General features: G+C 41.5%; 1 protein-coding gene across 7 annotated transcripts in view; it reads right to left on the reverse strand.

The window, feature by feature from the left end:
- The window catches only part of VGLL4 (vestigial like family member 4), a 105,439-nt gene that overhangs the window by 31,772 nt on the left and 56,238 nt on the right, over positions 1 to 17,429 (reverse strand). The window contains exon 1 of one of the 7 annotated variants that reach the window (XM_074879718.1): positions 16,050 to 16,564. The exons of 4 other annotated variants lie outside the window; for them this stretch is intronic. In XM_074879718.1, coding sequence (XP_074735819.1) covers positions 16,050 to 16,131 — 82 coding nt within the window. In that variant the 5' untranslated portion in view covers positions 16,132 to 16,564. Of the gene's footprint in view, positions 1 to 4,364; positions 4,386 to 12,310; positions 12,428 to 16,049; positions 16,565 to 17,429 lie in introns of those variants that run through there. 2 more of the 7 variants (XM_074879721.1, XM_074879723.1) reach the window with 2 other exon arrangements.

A 17,429-nucleotide genomic window follows, 5' to 3' on the forward strand; every position in this document is an offset into this window, starting at 1 on the left:
ACTTATCTGACACATATTTTACTGGCTTTCTTGTAATATGACAAAAAGCTAATTTAACAAAAACCAAAAAATCACATATACATGTACAGAAAAATTGGCAAAGGCCCGTTCTCCTCCGTTTACAAAACATATGAAAAGCACTTACTCCTGGAAGCAAGCTCTGGCTACCACTGTGCAGAGATATGTATGCCAGAAAATCCATGGCCAAAAACAAAATACAGAGATTAAATCGACTATTCTGTTCTGGCTCCTCCATCTGACCATGCCTGCCAATGAAGGACACATTATGCTTGACATTGCAAGCAAGAACATAAAATAGTGACCTCTGCATTCAATCATCTCCACCCACTTTTTCCTCCTCTTTCTTTCAAAAGACTGCACAAAGAACAGAATTTAGGTACAGTGATATCACTTGCAGAGTGCAGGCATGCTTGCTTGAGGACCCTTTAAAAAAACACATATTATTCAGAGATGAGCAGCACAGGCTAAAGCAGATTTCACAGAATCACAGAATTGTCTAGGTTGGAAAAGACCTTGAAGATCATCCAGTCCAACCATCAACCCAACAGTGACAGTTCCCAACTGCACCATATCCCTCAGCGCTAAGTCGACCCGACTCTTCAACCCCTCCAGGGATGGGGACTCCACCACCTCCCTGGGCAGCCCATTCCAACGCCTGACTACCCGTTCTGTAAAGAAATGCTTCCTAATATCCAGTCTAAACCTTCCCTGCTGCAACTTAGGACCATTCCCTCTTGTCCTATCGCTTGTTACTTGGTTAAAGAGACTCATCCCCCCTCTCTGCACCCTCCTTTCAGGTAGTTGTAGAAGGCGATGAGGTCTCCCCTCAGCCTCCTCTTCTCCAGACTAAACCCCCCCAGTTCCCTCAGCCGCTCCCCATCAGACCTGTGCTCCAGACCCTGCACCAGCTCCGTTGCCCTTCTCTGGACACGCTCGAGTCATTCAATGTCCTTTTTGTAGCGAGGGGCCCAAAACTGAACACAGTCATCAAGGTGCGGGCTCACCAGTGCCGAGTACAGGGGCAAGATCCCTTCCCTGTCCCTGCTGGCCACGTGATTTCTGATCTTGAAAATGCTGTATTATGTACAAAACACTAAATTGTGACAGGTGGGAAATGGCACAGTTGCTTCCCCAAACCTAACTGTAACTGTATTTGCTCCTTCAAATGTACTGTGAAAAACTGACTACATCACCTTATATTCTCTCTCATCATATTGTAAAAGCATAGCTGTAGAAAACAGCATATGTATACTCTCTGTACGTAAGTTGATTTATAAGGTTACATATTTCAGCTCTACAAACTACTTCATAAACATAAGAGAAGTAAAATGTCTCTGATGACCACTTAAACTATGATTGAAATAAATTCTCTCCACTCTGGTAACCAGGTACCAACAGAGCCTCCTTTTAATACATTTTTGGTGTTAAATTAAAAAAAAAATAACTGTAAAAAAGTATCTTGGTAAGTAGGCAAGAAATTGATGGCATGGAAAGAAGAAGGGCAGCAGATATGCCACAAAGCAAGCAGGATGGAATAAATTTTAATGCTCTGGTCTGGCAGAGCTCCTTAATATTTCCTCTGTCAAATTTCAATTTTCACACCTCAACAGTTGTGACTGTGGGGCTGTGTTCTGTTCCAACCCAATAATGAACTCAGGCTTAGGTCCAATTGCAGAGCATGAGACTACTTCATAAATTTGCACATCTCCTTTAAGATTATGTCCCATTTAGCTAACTTTTGCAGCACCTGTCTGAACTGAAAGTCTAAAAAACGTTCCTTTCTTCTGCTTAGAGTACCTGTACTCACGTAAACTATAGCTAAAAAAAGATTCCAATTATCTGGCAGACAAGATTTAAATGCAATCAATGCTAGACTACACTGATCTCCAGATAAATAGCAACAGGAATGTCTACAATACTTGTTAACATCAATGTCCAAACAGGATTTCCCTCAGTTCAAGACTCAAGGTTTTTTGCTCAGGAAGCAGGCTTGCTCCCAGAGAGCTCTCCTTTCTGAGCCTTTCTGCTAGCTCTCCCAGGAAAACCCTGGATCGAACATTTAAAGTCAGTCAAGAGGGACTAAAATTTAACACAAGTTATCATTGGGTGTTTGCTCAATGCATTACAGAGGCTCATACAAAAGAAAGGCAAGCTGTCGTGCTGAGCAGCTACCAAGCACGACCAGGTACAGAGAGCAGCACGTGTCTGGCTCCGTACGGCGCTGTACTTGGGCCACCCAGCCCTGCCCACTACACGGGGCTTGGCACACAAGCAAGACCCACAGTAATTACAAAATAATTGACTGTCCCACACAGACACATCGTCACTCACTGGTTACCCTTGTCCCGTGACCGTGTGTGGTCAGACACGCACAATCCTTGCTCAGGTAAAAGCCACAGTCAATATACCGGTACATAAAGGAAACTGTCAGAAGTGCAGCAACCAACAGCCCTGTGTCAGGAACTTCAAAACCGACAGTAACACCTTCCTGAATAAGCTGAGGACGGTACAACTGCTAAGCTCCTCAGACTCGCTGTACTTCCTATGCAGGAGGCTACAGATTACTTTTATTCGGTGCAGACCAGCGGGACCCAACAAGAGCATCCCAAACAAGGTGGGGGATAAAAGAGAAAGGAAGACAAAGGGAGAAGCATGATTTACATTTTCTGCAGAAAACAGTAAATTTCACGTTCTTGTATTTGCTTAGAGAACATGACATTCGTATTTACTGGGGCAGCAAAAAGATCCATTTAATGCTCTGTCAATACATACTGCATTCTGAAGTATTATAAGTAGTTCTGGTGTATCCCTACACCATGCTCCGTGTACAGCAATACTGAAATTTAGTCATTTAAGTTTCTAAGTAATGTTTTCTCCTCTGTGCAGCTGAAATCTCTAGAGATTCTAGGCAAGTGTCTGTGGGCTAGACCCATGAAGAGAGGTGAGGTCCTACCAGCCTTGGTGCCTCACAGTAAGAGGCACCTTGTAACCTGGCTGGAATGCTCATGAGATACATAACACTTGAGAAAGTGGGAAACAAACGCCATGCTGATGGTTACAGTAATTCCTAATACAGACAATCATTCCAGAATATGTAATTAAAACTACCGCCATGAAAAGTTTAAATAGTAAACGTACCAGAATTCAGCTTCCTTTAATTTATTTGCAAAACTATTATACTGCATTCTTTCACATTTCTGATAAGCGGATTTTAGAAGTTGCCAGATAAAAAGATTTACTTTTATCAGTGTGATAATGTGATTTTATTAAAAATGTAAAAGCACAATCAATAAAAAACTGTGAATGAAATGTAACTAAGTCAACAAGTTGAAGATCTTGGTTTCTAAAACGATGGTGGTTTCCAGATCTAGGTGTTCTTTCGTCACCCAGCTAAATGACTTACTGTGTTACATAAGACGGGCAAAGCTAAACTGATCAAAGACTAGCCTGTCTTTTAGCAGAAACAATCAAAGCTAGCAGACCTGACATCTATTTCAAAACTAAATCAAAGTCACAGCAAGGTCACAACAGAAAAAATTGTTAGATTGGGTGTTTAAGCAGTATTTCAACATACTAAATGATACCTTATGTATTTTCATGCAATGGCAAAGAGAGACAAAAAGCAAATTCAATTTGTGAAAGCTCAAATTTGAACAATTCCTCCTAAGCAGACAGAAAACATTAGCTACCCTCTCTCTGGGTTTTTTTAGATACTGTTTCTGTCAGTGGACAGCAATGTAGACACTCAGGTCTGAAACACCACCTTCTGCTCTGATGGCTGGTATTTCATGGATATGATCCTGTAACAGAAATTAAATTCTAGACTATTGCACTGGGTAATCAATGCCCCTTGTGGATATAAGCACAGTCAATATGTTCTGCAGCAACCATGCTTCAAACATTAGAGTTCACTTCTAATGGGGTCATATTAAAATTAAATCCAATAAATTGTGCACTGTTTCTTTCATAAGGATTTGAAGCAAAAGGTGCTATGCAAAGGTAAAAAAAATATTCCACTTATTTAAATTGGAGTCTATTTTTAGATATACTGCAAGCTTTCATTGTCGTTTACTATAAACATGCTCCGAACACCTTTTTTCACATTATTCTCCTTTGCTACATGTGGAAAAATTCAGAGTCTCAAGAAAAATAGCCTTCTAAAAGAGCTGCATGCAAGTCCTGCAAAGCTTTGTGCTAAGTTCCCTGATTGGATTCCTTTTAGTAGCATACAAGTGACTCAAAATGGTAAGTTAAAAACAAAAAACAAACCCCAAAACACATAAAAAGCGAAGTCTTGGCTACTGCACTTTCCCCATATGGCATGTGGCCAAGCAGTCAAATACCTGAAGCTGCTGCCACAGGACAGGAGGAGGTGGGATGGGAGGCAAGCCTTAATCATCACATGCATATGGACACGCAACTAGGAGCTGCTGCCACCTTCATGGTCACCAACAGGATAATCTCTTCCTAAACTGAGGTGAAAGGAGCAAATTACAACTGGCCTAAGGAACACATGAAAAATTTTCATTTCAGTTTTGGTCTTCTGCTACCTGATTGCAGCCTGTCTGAAATGAACTCACGTATTTAAGGAACACAGAGCCCCTTCAACCAAGCTGGGCAGAATATTGAAGACTTTAATCCACAGAGTGTCAGAACAATTCCACCCCATCTCCCACAAAGAATCCATTGTAAAGAACAAAATCCCTTTGTCCTTCAAAATGGGCTCCAAAATCCCTTCTCCAGGAAGGGAAGCAAGAGAGCAGTGACAACTGTGCAGGGCAGTCAGGCACTCTGAATCCAACAGCAAACTACATGAGCCATTCAGATGAAAACAAGATAGTCTTTTGATCATGCTATTTACATAGAAAATGAGGAGGACGTGTCAGCTTGCCAATTCCTTATGTGCAGGGTTTTACTGTAACTGATGGCAGTGGGCTGAGATATGACCCAGTCAGTGCCTCAGCCAGTAGAAGAGAATTAATTCAAGCTCATCATAAGCACTACAAGGTTGGATAATATAGATCCTTCAACCCATTGGCTTTGTATTATTCTGAGACACAACCCAACAGCCTTCCGCAGATGTTGCTCACATGCAGTGTTTTAATTATCAAAAACTTGTGAAGGCTTCATCTTCTAGAAAAGCCCAGAGAACAGTGTGGCTCATAAGATGGAGAGGAGAGGATGCCACCTGATTTCTCCAGGGGTATGGGTGCTGGTATAAAGAAACACACATTAAAAAATCCAAAATATTACCATTGTTCCTGAAAGGACTGTCTTCCAAAAGAAACAGGCACACACCACCACTAAGGGAAAAGATAAAATTAATTTTGTGCCTCTGACATAGCAGTTTTTAATCTTGGGTTCATGACATGCAACTAAGATAAGTAATTTTATTGGGGAAAAAAAGCTCGCTATGAAGAGATCCCCTGAAGAATTTTAAGTAACCACAGGGTACAAGAGTTTGCAAACCATTGTTCCACTAGAAGATTCAGTTGTGAAAAACCTGGTACCAGAGAACATTATTAATTCCTCCTCAAAAGGACTGAAGATAATGGATCTGAATTAACGCTCCTACCCACTCCAACAGTCGGCACTACCATGCAGTGACTGAGATTGCTAGAGGTCAGATTCAGAGAGACAAAAGGGAGACAGCCCTATCGTGCTATGGGATAGATAGAAGCACTGTCTAAATTGTAGCTGGACTGTTTATTTCACAAGAAGGAGGGTGGTTTATGGGGCCAAGTTGCAGGGTCGCTTAAAATAAATGTTCTCTCCAAGGGGAAGCGAAGGCAGGAAAGATAGAGGGAGGGATTGTGTTTGCTACCAAGAAATTACATGCTGCCTGGACAGCCTTTCTCACAGTTTTCTGGGCACCAAGGGCAGGTTTTCCAGAACACTTGGAAAAGCAAGGAACAAGCAGAAATTCATGTATTTGAAGTTATCTTGACAATCATGGGATTGGAATGGGTGAGCAATACCAGAGTTACACTCCACTTCTCCAAGACCTTTAATGACAGCTTTGTCTTCCTCCCCCTATACCTACTACTCTTTAGCTGAATCTCCCTTCTGATTAACTTAACTCCAGGCTCCTTGTTTATTTATTTCAAAGCTGCAGATGCAACTCATTCCAGAGAAAAGACAGGGAAGAGCAGATGAGTTGATGAAATGAAGGTAACAAAAAATGTCAGTTGTATGCCTGTGTCCCACCATTCACATGTACTAGCTCCACAGGATCCAGAAATTAAATCTCTTGCTACGTGACTATACTACTCCCCAGTTAATTATCTGTTAAATCCTTTCCCATTTTACTTGAACGAGGTACATCCCAAACATTTCTGCAGATCTCTACCCTCTATCACACAGTAAAGATGTTCCAACCCATAGTTAAGCAGGCACTCTACTAAATACCACTGTGAATTTTTTAATGGAACCAAACAACCACTTCCGGGGCAGTGAGACACTGCATTAATTAAGAAGGTTTGGAAGCACTGCTTTAGGTCATAAATGGGTTATCAGCTTGCCTGTTGCTGAGCCATGCATTGCATGACCACAGTTGGACTGCTATTTAATTGAAGTTTCTCATCCCAACTCATCTTCTGAAGAAAATATAAAATTAACTGCCAGCATCGGTGGGCACATTCCTTTTATGCAACTCAACAGGCTTCAAATATAAAAGAACAGACCCGCAGAGGTCCCGCGGCTCAAATAGAGGAACTTAAAATTCTTCCATCCCACTATTCTTTGTAAGAGCTCATTCCTTGGATCAGTTAAAAAGACTCAACTACTTCCACCGGAACAGATTTCATCATCTCGGTTTAGAAGGGGTCCACTATAGATGAACCACAGTCACAAGAGATTTTAGTCCAGAAGTGTCTGCTCCCCTCATGACTGCTGATCAGAAAGCAAGCACCTAGTCCATGTATCATCAGTCCATGTTTCAAAGACCAGAGTTTTTATCTGCTTAGCTGATTAATTACAAGTTTTATTTGCACATCTCAAAACAAACAGGTAAAAGCACTTTGGTTTAGCAGCTACGGCAAAGTATTACAACCAAGGCACTCTGAATGCTGCTGTCAGCTTTATCCCTGACTTATGTGAATTTAACCAATTACAGCTCTTTTTTCCCCCTCTGTAAATAAAGATAATGTTCACTATTTATTTCGTGGGGTAGCTGAAGTTTGAATTAACTAGGTTTCTGTGAGGACTAGGATTCTGCAGAGAGGATTAAAAAAATAAATATGTTACAATGAGTATTAAAATGTTTGTTATCATACTTGCTTCTAAATGGACTCATTGAGAAACACTTGAAACCAAATAGGGTAGTGTTCAATTTACTGTACTACAAAGAAAAACTCAGTACATCCACAGATTAGCTGTTAAGGCAAGCGTAATGTACCTCAAAGCAGTTACAGTCTTAGAAATTAGGACTTTTAAGGATTTTTAGAGGAAGAAAACTATTATTTTTTTTTGCTGATGAGCCAAGTTATATACATTGATTATATAATGCTGATAAAAGAAGCTTCTTCTAAGAGAGAAACTAGTTGAGAGTCTGTAAACATCATTGTTAATGCTGGAATTTGTATTTTTGACACCTTTGGTAAATAGCTCAGTATGATGCCTACAGCAAGACAAGAGCAAAGTGTTCACCTCTAACTGTAGCCACTGGTTTTAGAGTATTCAGCAGGAAAAGTGTGCACGTCAGCATTCTCCCAGCTGGCTCTATGAGATTTAATTTACGCCGACCACAGAGTGACTGCGATAGCTCTCCAAGATGCCACAGCATGAAAACTGAAGGGTGGGGGTTAAACAAGCAGCAATGCACACCAGATGTCTGAGGAGGACATCTAAAAGATCTGGAGCACAAGGAAGCATATTAAAAAAAAAAAAAAAAAATCCCCTTCAATGCCATAAATATTTATACTAAATCCAAGAAACTGGCTGAGTTCAAACTTGTCCTATATGAATCATACAGCACTTCCCTCACCCCATCTTCATTTAATGTGTTCTGTATAAAACCACCACAAAGGAGGTACCATACTTATGCGAACTTTTTTTTCTATATGCTGAGTACTTTTTGTAGAGCTCCTGCTTTAGAACAGATTGCTTTCCAAAGAATATAAACAGAACAACTAAATAGTCTTATTTTACTTGGCTAGCTCTTGTGTGACATATACTGGTCTTCCTAGATAACTTAGATTCATAGAAATAATTTCCTTTTGACTGGACAACTTTGATTTTCTTCATACAGCCATTTAATTACAATTAGCAATGCAACACAGAGAAAACAACTCCAATCTGGAGTCAAGAAACATAATTTTCTGGAAGGTTCTGCTCTGAAAGTGTCAAAACCTGCTAATTTTACAAATATCTAGATTTACTTTCAGAAGTGAGACATACTAAACACTGACAATTAAATAACAAAATTGGAAGTCACAATACCATCTCTAAAGTGCGACCAGAGTGTGATAATGCCATTCGCAAAACAAGTAAATACTCATCCCCAAAAAAACAACAGCTATTCCCTTAGCTGCTTTGGTTTTCACTTTTCTTACTCAAAAGATTGCTGTGCTGGGCATTTTGTAGATGGTTGCTACAAAGGCTATTGCCAATCTGCTGTTCTGTGATTTTTGGTTAAAATAAAACACAGTAAGTATTTCAATATTGACTTATATTCCCGTACAGCAGTGACATTCTCATCCTGGGCAAAAAAGATAGGCTCATCTACTAAATCTCTCTTAGTTCTAACTACAACCCATGTTTAAAGTCAAAAAACCTATTCTGCATGCCGAGGAATAAATATTAAATCTTGCAAACCAGGGAGGTGTAATGCTGAGTGGTTTCCATGCCTGCCCTGTCAAATGGGTTTCCAGGAAAAACTATTGCTTTTTAAACACAACTGGTTCCAAACTTTTCCTGGGAGAGCAAATATATTTCCTGGAACCCGCTAGCAACGCTTGGAAGAATAGGAGGAAAGTTATACACTGCAATGTTTGGTTCTCACAGTTGACAAGGAACACTCCAAAATGATGATGAAGAGTGAAAAAGAACGTGTCTTAAAATAATCAAAGATAGACTCTTGTAACAATGTGTATTATGAAAAGACAGGAGCCATTTTTTGTGAAGGAACCAAGCTGGCACCTGCCTGCTGAAGGCGTACTTTCTTTCCTCCTCCGATGCCACAAAGACTGTAACACCCCGCTTTATCCCAAACACTATCTACCTCCATCCACGTACACCCCACTGGGGATGATCTTTTCCTCCAAAGACAAAATGAGGCACAAAGTGTCACACAGGACATTGCACCATGAGGTACTGTGTTTAACAAGTTCTTGTTTCTAACACTAGCAACAACAACGTTAAAAAGCGAAGAAAAAAGTGCTACTTTAAAAAATCTGATACCAAACAGTGCCATGAAACTTAGTTAAAGGAAACATTCTAAACCCCATTTCACACTTTTGTCCCCCACACTCTTACCACTTTCTGCTTAAGATTTTCAGGACTTACATTTCTATTAAAACTAGGTATCTGAAGGTCTTTGATGAAGACTCACCACCTCACTGAAATTTCTGGATGACTTTGTCTTTGGCTAAAACCAATGTTGTGGTGGTCCCAGGAACACCATTACTTCAACTTTACCAAGGTTATACAAGAAAAAGCTGTACAGAGCTCCTTCCTAACAAGTAAAATGCTCCAAGCTTGCCTTACCTTACAATCAGTGCCAAACTACTACTGACATTAAGAATAACACTCTTCCAACTCCATCCATCTGTAACATGAGGTTTACAAGTTGACAGAGATAACCCTAATTAAGAGCTCAACTGCCTGTTCAAAACTGCACTTGTGCTGGATGATCTACGGCCTCTCCTTCCGTCCCACCACGAGTCCCAAGATACATGCCAGTACTCACCAAGCTACACGCGCCATTACATCAACTTGTAGAGACAGGCTTGAGAACGTCAGCTCGCTCTTAAAAAAAGCTGTTAAATGAAGCACCAAGGGAAATCTGCCTCCAGGAAATTCAAACTGTGCATCATGGCACTCATGGTGTATCTGTTACTGCACCCACGGTCTTTGCATAGTGCTTATACAACAACATCTAGCAGCGCTATACTGCGCAGTCAATTATCTCCCAAAGTGCATGGCTTTTACTGGAAGGGAAAGGAAACAGTGACTCTCTGTGTCCAGCAATCATTCCACGCTGATTTGTAAAGTAATTTTCAGGGAGATGATACGGAGTGCATGATGAAGAAAAAACTGGATAGCTTTAAAAAAGAAATTTAAACCAAAACCACTCATGGCTCTAAAAAAGTACAATACCATTTTTGTAAACACTCCTCCAGAAACTTGTATTCATCACTACCTCATACTATTATCAGTGAAAAATTATAGGCTCTGTCCTGCTGGATTATTGTTAGTGTAAACAACTTTGCTAAATTGCTTGGCACACTGTCTGCATGCAGCATGTTAAAACTCTGTCGTCTATTCAGCCAAAATCAAATATAAAGGCCCATCTGTATTAATCCTGAAGAAGAAATTAATAGTCAACTATTTTCATGCAAAACAGATATTTAAAAAAGGCAAAACCAATACATATGGATGAACTTTTTCATTCATAATTTTAGATGCCACACAATGAAGACTGTTGTTTAAGCTTTATTTTTTCTCTAACAGTTCTCCATACAATACAGTGCATTGTTCAAACTCTGGAGCAATTTAAGCTTTTTCAATGTCTCCTAAAATCCCTGGATTTATATCCAAAGAGACCTGGCACTGTAACAAATTTGACTTGTGAGTAACAAGTTACAGCCTTGAAGCAAATTGCTCATTAACACAGAATTCAACTTACTGCTACAAACCTCACTACCTTTTATTTCAGAAAAAAAAGTGCTGCCTATCTTATCTATTGGAAGTTGTGGGATCACCCGCTATTGTATTTGGTTTTTTAATTTCCTTGTTTGAGTTCTCAGTACAAATGCTGAACTAGCATCAAGGATGAGGAGAACAACAGAACTCCAGAGAAAAAAAATGCTTAAGTATGACCTAAATCTATCTTGCCTTTGATGAATGAGGAAAATAAACTGAATTTTGATGTCAGTACTGAAGAGGATATTCCCAACTTCACGCTAGGAGGAAATGAGTAAGAAAAGCCCAACTGTGAAGTTGGAGCTCTTTGTTTTTTCCTGAAGATAAGACACACTGAAAAAGCAAAACCCACAGAATGTTCTATAAATGGGGAATGTTCTGTAGGTGCATCTTAATTTATATGACTTTGAACAAAAATTTTACACTGCATGACAAGTAAGTACGCTTAATTCACCGTGAAGGAGATTTTTATCCCATTTATTATTTCACTAACTCTTAATAGAATAATAACGTTAAAGTCATTTTATATATTTAGAAACTAAACCAAATTTCGGAGTTAATAGGAGAAACTGATGTTACAAGCCCAGAGTAAAATGCAAGGTCAGCAAAGAAAATGGATGGAAATTATTCTTTAGAACTTAAGAAAACACGTTACATTTCATTAAAAAGCAAATGAAGTTAGCAGAACCTGTTTCAGGCTCCTTGTTTAATATCAAACATCTAAACTGGCCTTTTTGGGAAGAGATGCATATATTCAAAATGCCTTGCAGTGCCCTAAGAAGATCTATAGCTATGCAAGCTCAGTGCTGTAGCCAACTAATGCTTCATTGTTACAGGAAGTCAGTGAAATAATTATGTAATATGCCACTAACTAATGTAAGCTGTCCCGCAACCAAAAAGGGGTGTTTTTCTACAAATCTGGATCCAATTTTCTTCATTAAAAAAATCCAGTCTTCTGGACTGTCCAGAGAACTCTGTATAACTATTCTGAGTGCTCCAAGTCTCATAACATGCCTGGGGGATTTCTTAGCATCTTATTGCATTTCTTTATACCTTTCCCAGCACAGCAGTTCAAGCCTTGAGAATGCAGTAATAACGCAAAGCATTTGAAAATGGGAGAGAGAGGAAGGAAGACAGAAATCTGCCTTCCAACGCACAACCATCTGTACACTCCCTCAGATAAACAACAAAATGAAACAAATCTTCTACTGGGACACTGCACCTTCTCATACATATTCTATCGGAAACGAGGAGCCAAAACTTGCTAGGCTGCCCCTGCACTAGTCAAAGAGCAGGATCACCTGTGATTTGTTTTGTTTAACTCTGAGCCCTCCTGCCATTACCTCACACACAAGGCTCTCGGAGGAAGAATATTCAGCTAAAGTTAAGTGAGTTTCCATTGCAAAACAAGATGCAGATGTTCTACCTCTGAATACATGCCCGGATCAAGTGCTTGTCATTTGATACGAAGCACTGGGAATGCCAGACTGGTACAGAATGGTTCTGCTTCACGGCCTTTGCACCTCAGCGAGGACAACAGTCTCCCAAGAGTCTTCGGATGTCTCTGAGCTCATTAAGAAGAAAACAATTATATGAAAGCACTACTCATTAAACTGGCCACTGTTGATAACGGGCAGCAAAGGTTTAGTAGGAGGATATCAGATGTATTCATGCTAAAAATCAACATCCAGACGCTGAATCAACAATTCTCTAATTATTTCTTCTTTTCCTTCTTATTGCACCAAATATTTACAATAAATTGCTTGAAAAGGTTGATCGTTGCTGATATAACTGTCATTTTCCCACTGGCAAAGACTAAACATTCTCATTTGAATGATTTAAAAATTTTCTTTCACCAGAGAGGGAGACAAAACTCAAATGTTCTTTTTTATGAAACTTGTTAAAAAACCCCACCATGCTGTTAAAATTAAGATTTTCCTTCAAAGGCATCAATCAAAATTGAGATTATCATGGGGCATCACAAGCAGTGCAAAGCTAGTAATAATATTAAGAAAACACTCAAAAGGACGCAAATTATCAGTATAAAACAAACAACCCCGAGGAAAGGAAATGGCTTTATTCTGTGATTCAGAGTTCTGGACCCCCTTTCAAAAACCCTCTCGCCCCATCTCTGGTTATAATCCTTTTCCTGGCTGTGGCTGTCTTAATTACATGAGTGTGCAGAACTTTCCATCATATTACAGAATCACAGAAGCACTGAGGCTAGAAGGCATCTCAGGAGATCATCTAGTCCAAACCTCCTGCTCAAAACTGGGCTCAGCTATGGCAAGTTGCTCAGGGCTGTGTCCAGTTGGGTTCTGAGAATCTCCAAAGATGGAGACTCCACAACCTCTCTGGGCAGTGTTAGACCAACCTCACAGTAACAAAACAAAATGAAAAATTCTTATGTTTGAGAAAACAGGCAACTTCACTTAAGGTTCCACACTACAAAGCAGTCAGCTAAATCTGCCACACACCATTACTTCTTAATGGTTAATAGGAGAACTTCTAGATCTCCCATTTCCCCTCCAACTCAACAAAAAGACACTTTTCTGTCCATAAAGCAGATCCCATCTGTATTAGTCACCATTCTACTCTCTTTTCCCAGACCTCCACAAAGTAAGAAGCCAAAATGAGAAGTATGTGTTATGAACTAAACTGCACTCTGTGAATAAATGCTCCCATACTCACTGGGGCATGATCAGGAGTGAGACTACTTAGGAACAGAATGAGACTAAGACATAGCCAAGGCTTCTTGCACCTACCAGCCAAGGAAGTGCTGGCCTTCACTCAGGAGCCTCACGCTTACAGATAACAAATTGCTATCTGTAACTCTTGCTGGGCAAGAAAAAGCAGGACTTGTGTTGGGATGCAAATTATATTCTTCTACTCCATGTTGAACTAAAGGGCTGCCAAATGCACATGATGGAAGAACTTTTCCTATTTCTTATGTACCAATACATCCCTTACCCGTAAGCTGCAGCTACAAATCAATGGCACATAGTTCCAGTGGCTTGTTGCAGAGGTGAAAGATTAAAACTGCTAGTAAACCTCATAAAACGATAACGACACATTTTGCCAGCATACCAATTATCTCAATAAGCAAAAGCAAGTGTTTCAAGAGAGAATCTAAAGGAATAAGGAATCCATCTCACTTATTGCCTGTGGCATATAGGTGCATAATTCTTTCCTCTGAAATTTCAAACCTATTTTCACATCATACGATGTATTTGTATCTGATCCTACATCTGCAAAAGTACTTTTCAATAAACCCTAATTAATTGAGTTTGAAAGGGCACTTTGTCATCAATATAGTTATTACCACAGCAGTGTCTTTGAAAAGACAAGATCCACCACTGCTGACACAACTCACTTATAAACTAAATACTGTGGCAGAGGCATGGAAGATCTGTAGGCATCTCCAAAACACCCTTCCAGTTCAGTGCAGATGTTGCCAGTGTTTATACTTTTTAAACCACTGGGATATAAACACCTCACTATGAACACCACTGAAGTTTTGCTTTTCTTTTCTCCATTTTGCATGTGTTTATTTTAGTGTTAAAAATGTTAACTTCCAGAATAAGGAAAATAGCAACAGATGTTTAAACTAAACAAAGACTGCTATAGTAAAGTGTATTCCTTAAGCTGTGGGGGTTTTTTTGCTTTTGAACTATTAAAGCTAAGATCTGGTTAAATAACAATTACTTGAGAAGAGGGTGGGGAAAAAAGGGGCTGGAAAGAATCTTCCATAAATATCAGGCATAATTATAATGAATTGAACTAATGAGCCAAAACTACAGTTCTTCTGCCTTAGTCAACAAAACACTCAGGGAACATGTACCACTTAAGTAGAATTTTATGCAAAACTTCACGGTCTTCATCAGAAATTGTCAATTGCTTCCAAAGAAAGCACTGGTTACTACAGAGAACAATGAAAAAGTTAAAGGATCCTGCAATCTGTTCTTCCTTCTTTGCTTTCTTTAACTAGTTTTCTTGCTGTAATGAAGAAAGCACAGGATAAGAAAGAGCTTGAAAATTCAACTCTATTGAATCCCAGCTCTATATTATTCAGTACTGATGGGCAAGCTCAGTCTTCTGTAAAAGACCTTTATTCAAGCAAATATATACGTATTTGTGCAGAAAAAAGAAGAAAAAAAATGAAACAGAGATATTAACTGTTCTACAGGGTGCCCTTCCACTTCCTGAAGGAAAGAAATGTGGCCATGCTGGTTTAATGATAGAAAAGATGGTATTTTCCAAAGCGAGGTTCAGCACCCTGTCTTCTGGCCTGGTCTTTTTCTGAAGAGTAAGCACAGATAACTCCTAGTCCTTGGGATACTCCTTATTGTTCCTCCCCTGACAGCTACAGCAAGTTTATTTTCCAAATGAACATGGAAAATGTTCCTGCTGAATCAGAAGAAAGATTTCTGCAATGCTTGTGTGTGGCTACAGCAAAAACAGTTCTGCTGCCAAGCTGAATTAGCTCAGTGGTGCCTTTCTTTCCAGGCAAAGCCAAGCCATAACCACTTCTTCGAACTGCACGTAGATAAAACTCCACTAGATTAAGAAACTCACTTTACCCTGTTACCTCGGGCAACTTCCAAACGGGACCACTACCGCTGGCCACGCGCAGAGCAAGCGCCAGCCTCCAGGAGCTGCAGCCGGCCTAGGCTCGGCTCAGCTCCGCGCCCAGCTCCGCGCCCAGCCCAGCGCAGGAGGCGGCCCGGCCCCCCCACCCCCCCACCCCGTGCAATGGCCGCCGGGCGCAACGGCCCCGCGGATGGCGGGAGGCGGCGCCCCCGCGCAGCCGGACAATGGGCCGCGGGAGTTCCGCGGGTTCTGCGGGCCCGGAGCGGCGGGGGCCCGGCGGGGAACGCGCACCCACCGCCGCCTTCCGCAGCTACAGAAACGGCGAACAAAAACTCTACCTGCCGGAAAAGCAGCAACGCGGTCCTTTACGCTAGCGCAACTCACGCTCTCTTTAAGAAAAAATAAAGTTAACACTAAAAATACTCCTTGCCGGAAACAAATCGAAAGCCGAGAATCCCTTCCACAAAGCTTGAGCAGCGCAGCCTGCGCGGTGCCTCCCCCCGGCTCGGGAGGATTGAGGCTCCGAGCAGCAGCAGCAGCCCCGACAAAGGGCGCTGGCGAAGCGAAAGCGTTACCTTCGTAGCACAGAATGCCGATATTGTTGTTCATCTTGTCCAAGTATTGGTAGTTCAACAGGTCCATCTTCATAAATAGCATTTATCGGGCTAGCAAAAAAGACCGGCTCGTTTGCTGCCGGCCGGGCTCGGGGGAGGCCCGGCGGGGGGTGCGGAGCTCGGCCAGCCCCGGGCCCGGCCTCCGCCTGACCCACCGGAGAGAGCGCGGGAGGCGGAGGGGTTAACCCGCACACACGCACTCTCCCGTCCCAACTTCTGAGAACTACACTGTGTCCTTCGGTACAAAGAAGGCTGTCTAAAAAGTTTTCAAGTCTTTTACCAATTTAAAAAAAAAAAAAAAAAACAAAACACGCGGAGGGAAAAAAAGAAAAAAAAAAAAAACAACAACCAAAAAAAAAAAAAATCAGAAACAAGGGAAACTTCCTAGGACAAAGACACACTAGTTGTGCTCACAGCCCGCTGCAAGTGGAGTGCGCTGACATGCAGGCTATGCTTGGTATGACTCGTATGTAAAGCAGCTTCCTCTCGCCAGCGGGCGGGAGCACTGCGCCTGCGCCCTGAATCCCTGGAGCGCCTCAAATGTCAGGGATATTTTCTGCACAAGATCAGGCTCTAAATGCACCGAGTGTTTGAAAGCAAGAGGCGGCGGTGGAGGGCCCGGACAGAAGGGGCCTGTGCAGCAGGGCCGCGGCGGAGCACTGCCGGGGGGAGGAAGAGGAGGAGGAGGATGGAGGGGGAGGGAAGCGGGGGAGCGCGGGGAGCAGAGGGGCCTCCTCTGGACACGGGGCAGGAGCAGACCCACAGCAACTTTTTGGTCGGGCTGCTGAGCAGGAGAACTGAGCTCAATCCAGCTGTTTAAAATTAATTCTTTCTCTTAAACTTGTACTTAATTTCCTAGCATGGCCTCAGCCATCTCCTGACGCCGTCACAGTGAAAAAGAACGCTGTTTTACAGTAATACTGTAAAATACCGGCAGCTCTGCCATGCTAAAGACAGTTAAACCAAAGAAATGTGGAACAGTGGGTACACCTGCACAGCCAGGCCCCGCGCACTCACACACTGCTGCAATTCAATCAGCGCACAATTACACTTGATTTTTAAAACCGTTTAAAGCAGTTAAACGCTCCGTGTTCGGGATTTTTCACAGCTGTTAAAGCTCCGGTTCAGACGACAGAACTGATGGAGGTTTTCTGAGCAGTTGCTCTCATCTCAGGATGTGGTCTGCCCTTCTGCAGTCCCCACCTCCATCACAAAGCCTCCAGCTGCTTATACAGATGTGCATGACTCATCACAAGAGGGTGGAACATCTGTAGGGGTGGAAGCATGCGCTAACCTAAGGGGCATCAGTCTGCATTTCCTGCGGCTGATCAGCACCTGAAG

This window comes from Strix uralensis, chromosome 10 (assembly GCF_047716275.1).
Source record: "Strix uralensis isolate ZFMK-TIS-50842 chromosome 10, bStrUra1, whole genome shotgun sequence".
Lineage (NCBI taxonomy): Eukaryota > Metazoa > Chordata > Aves > Strigiformes > Strigidae > Strix > Strix uralensis.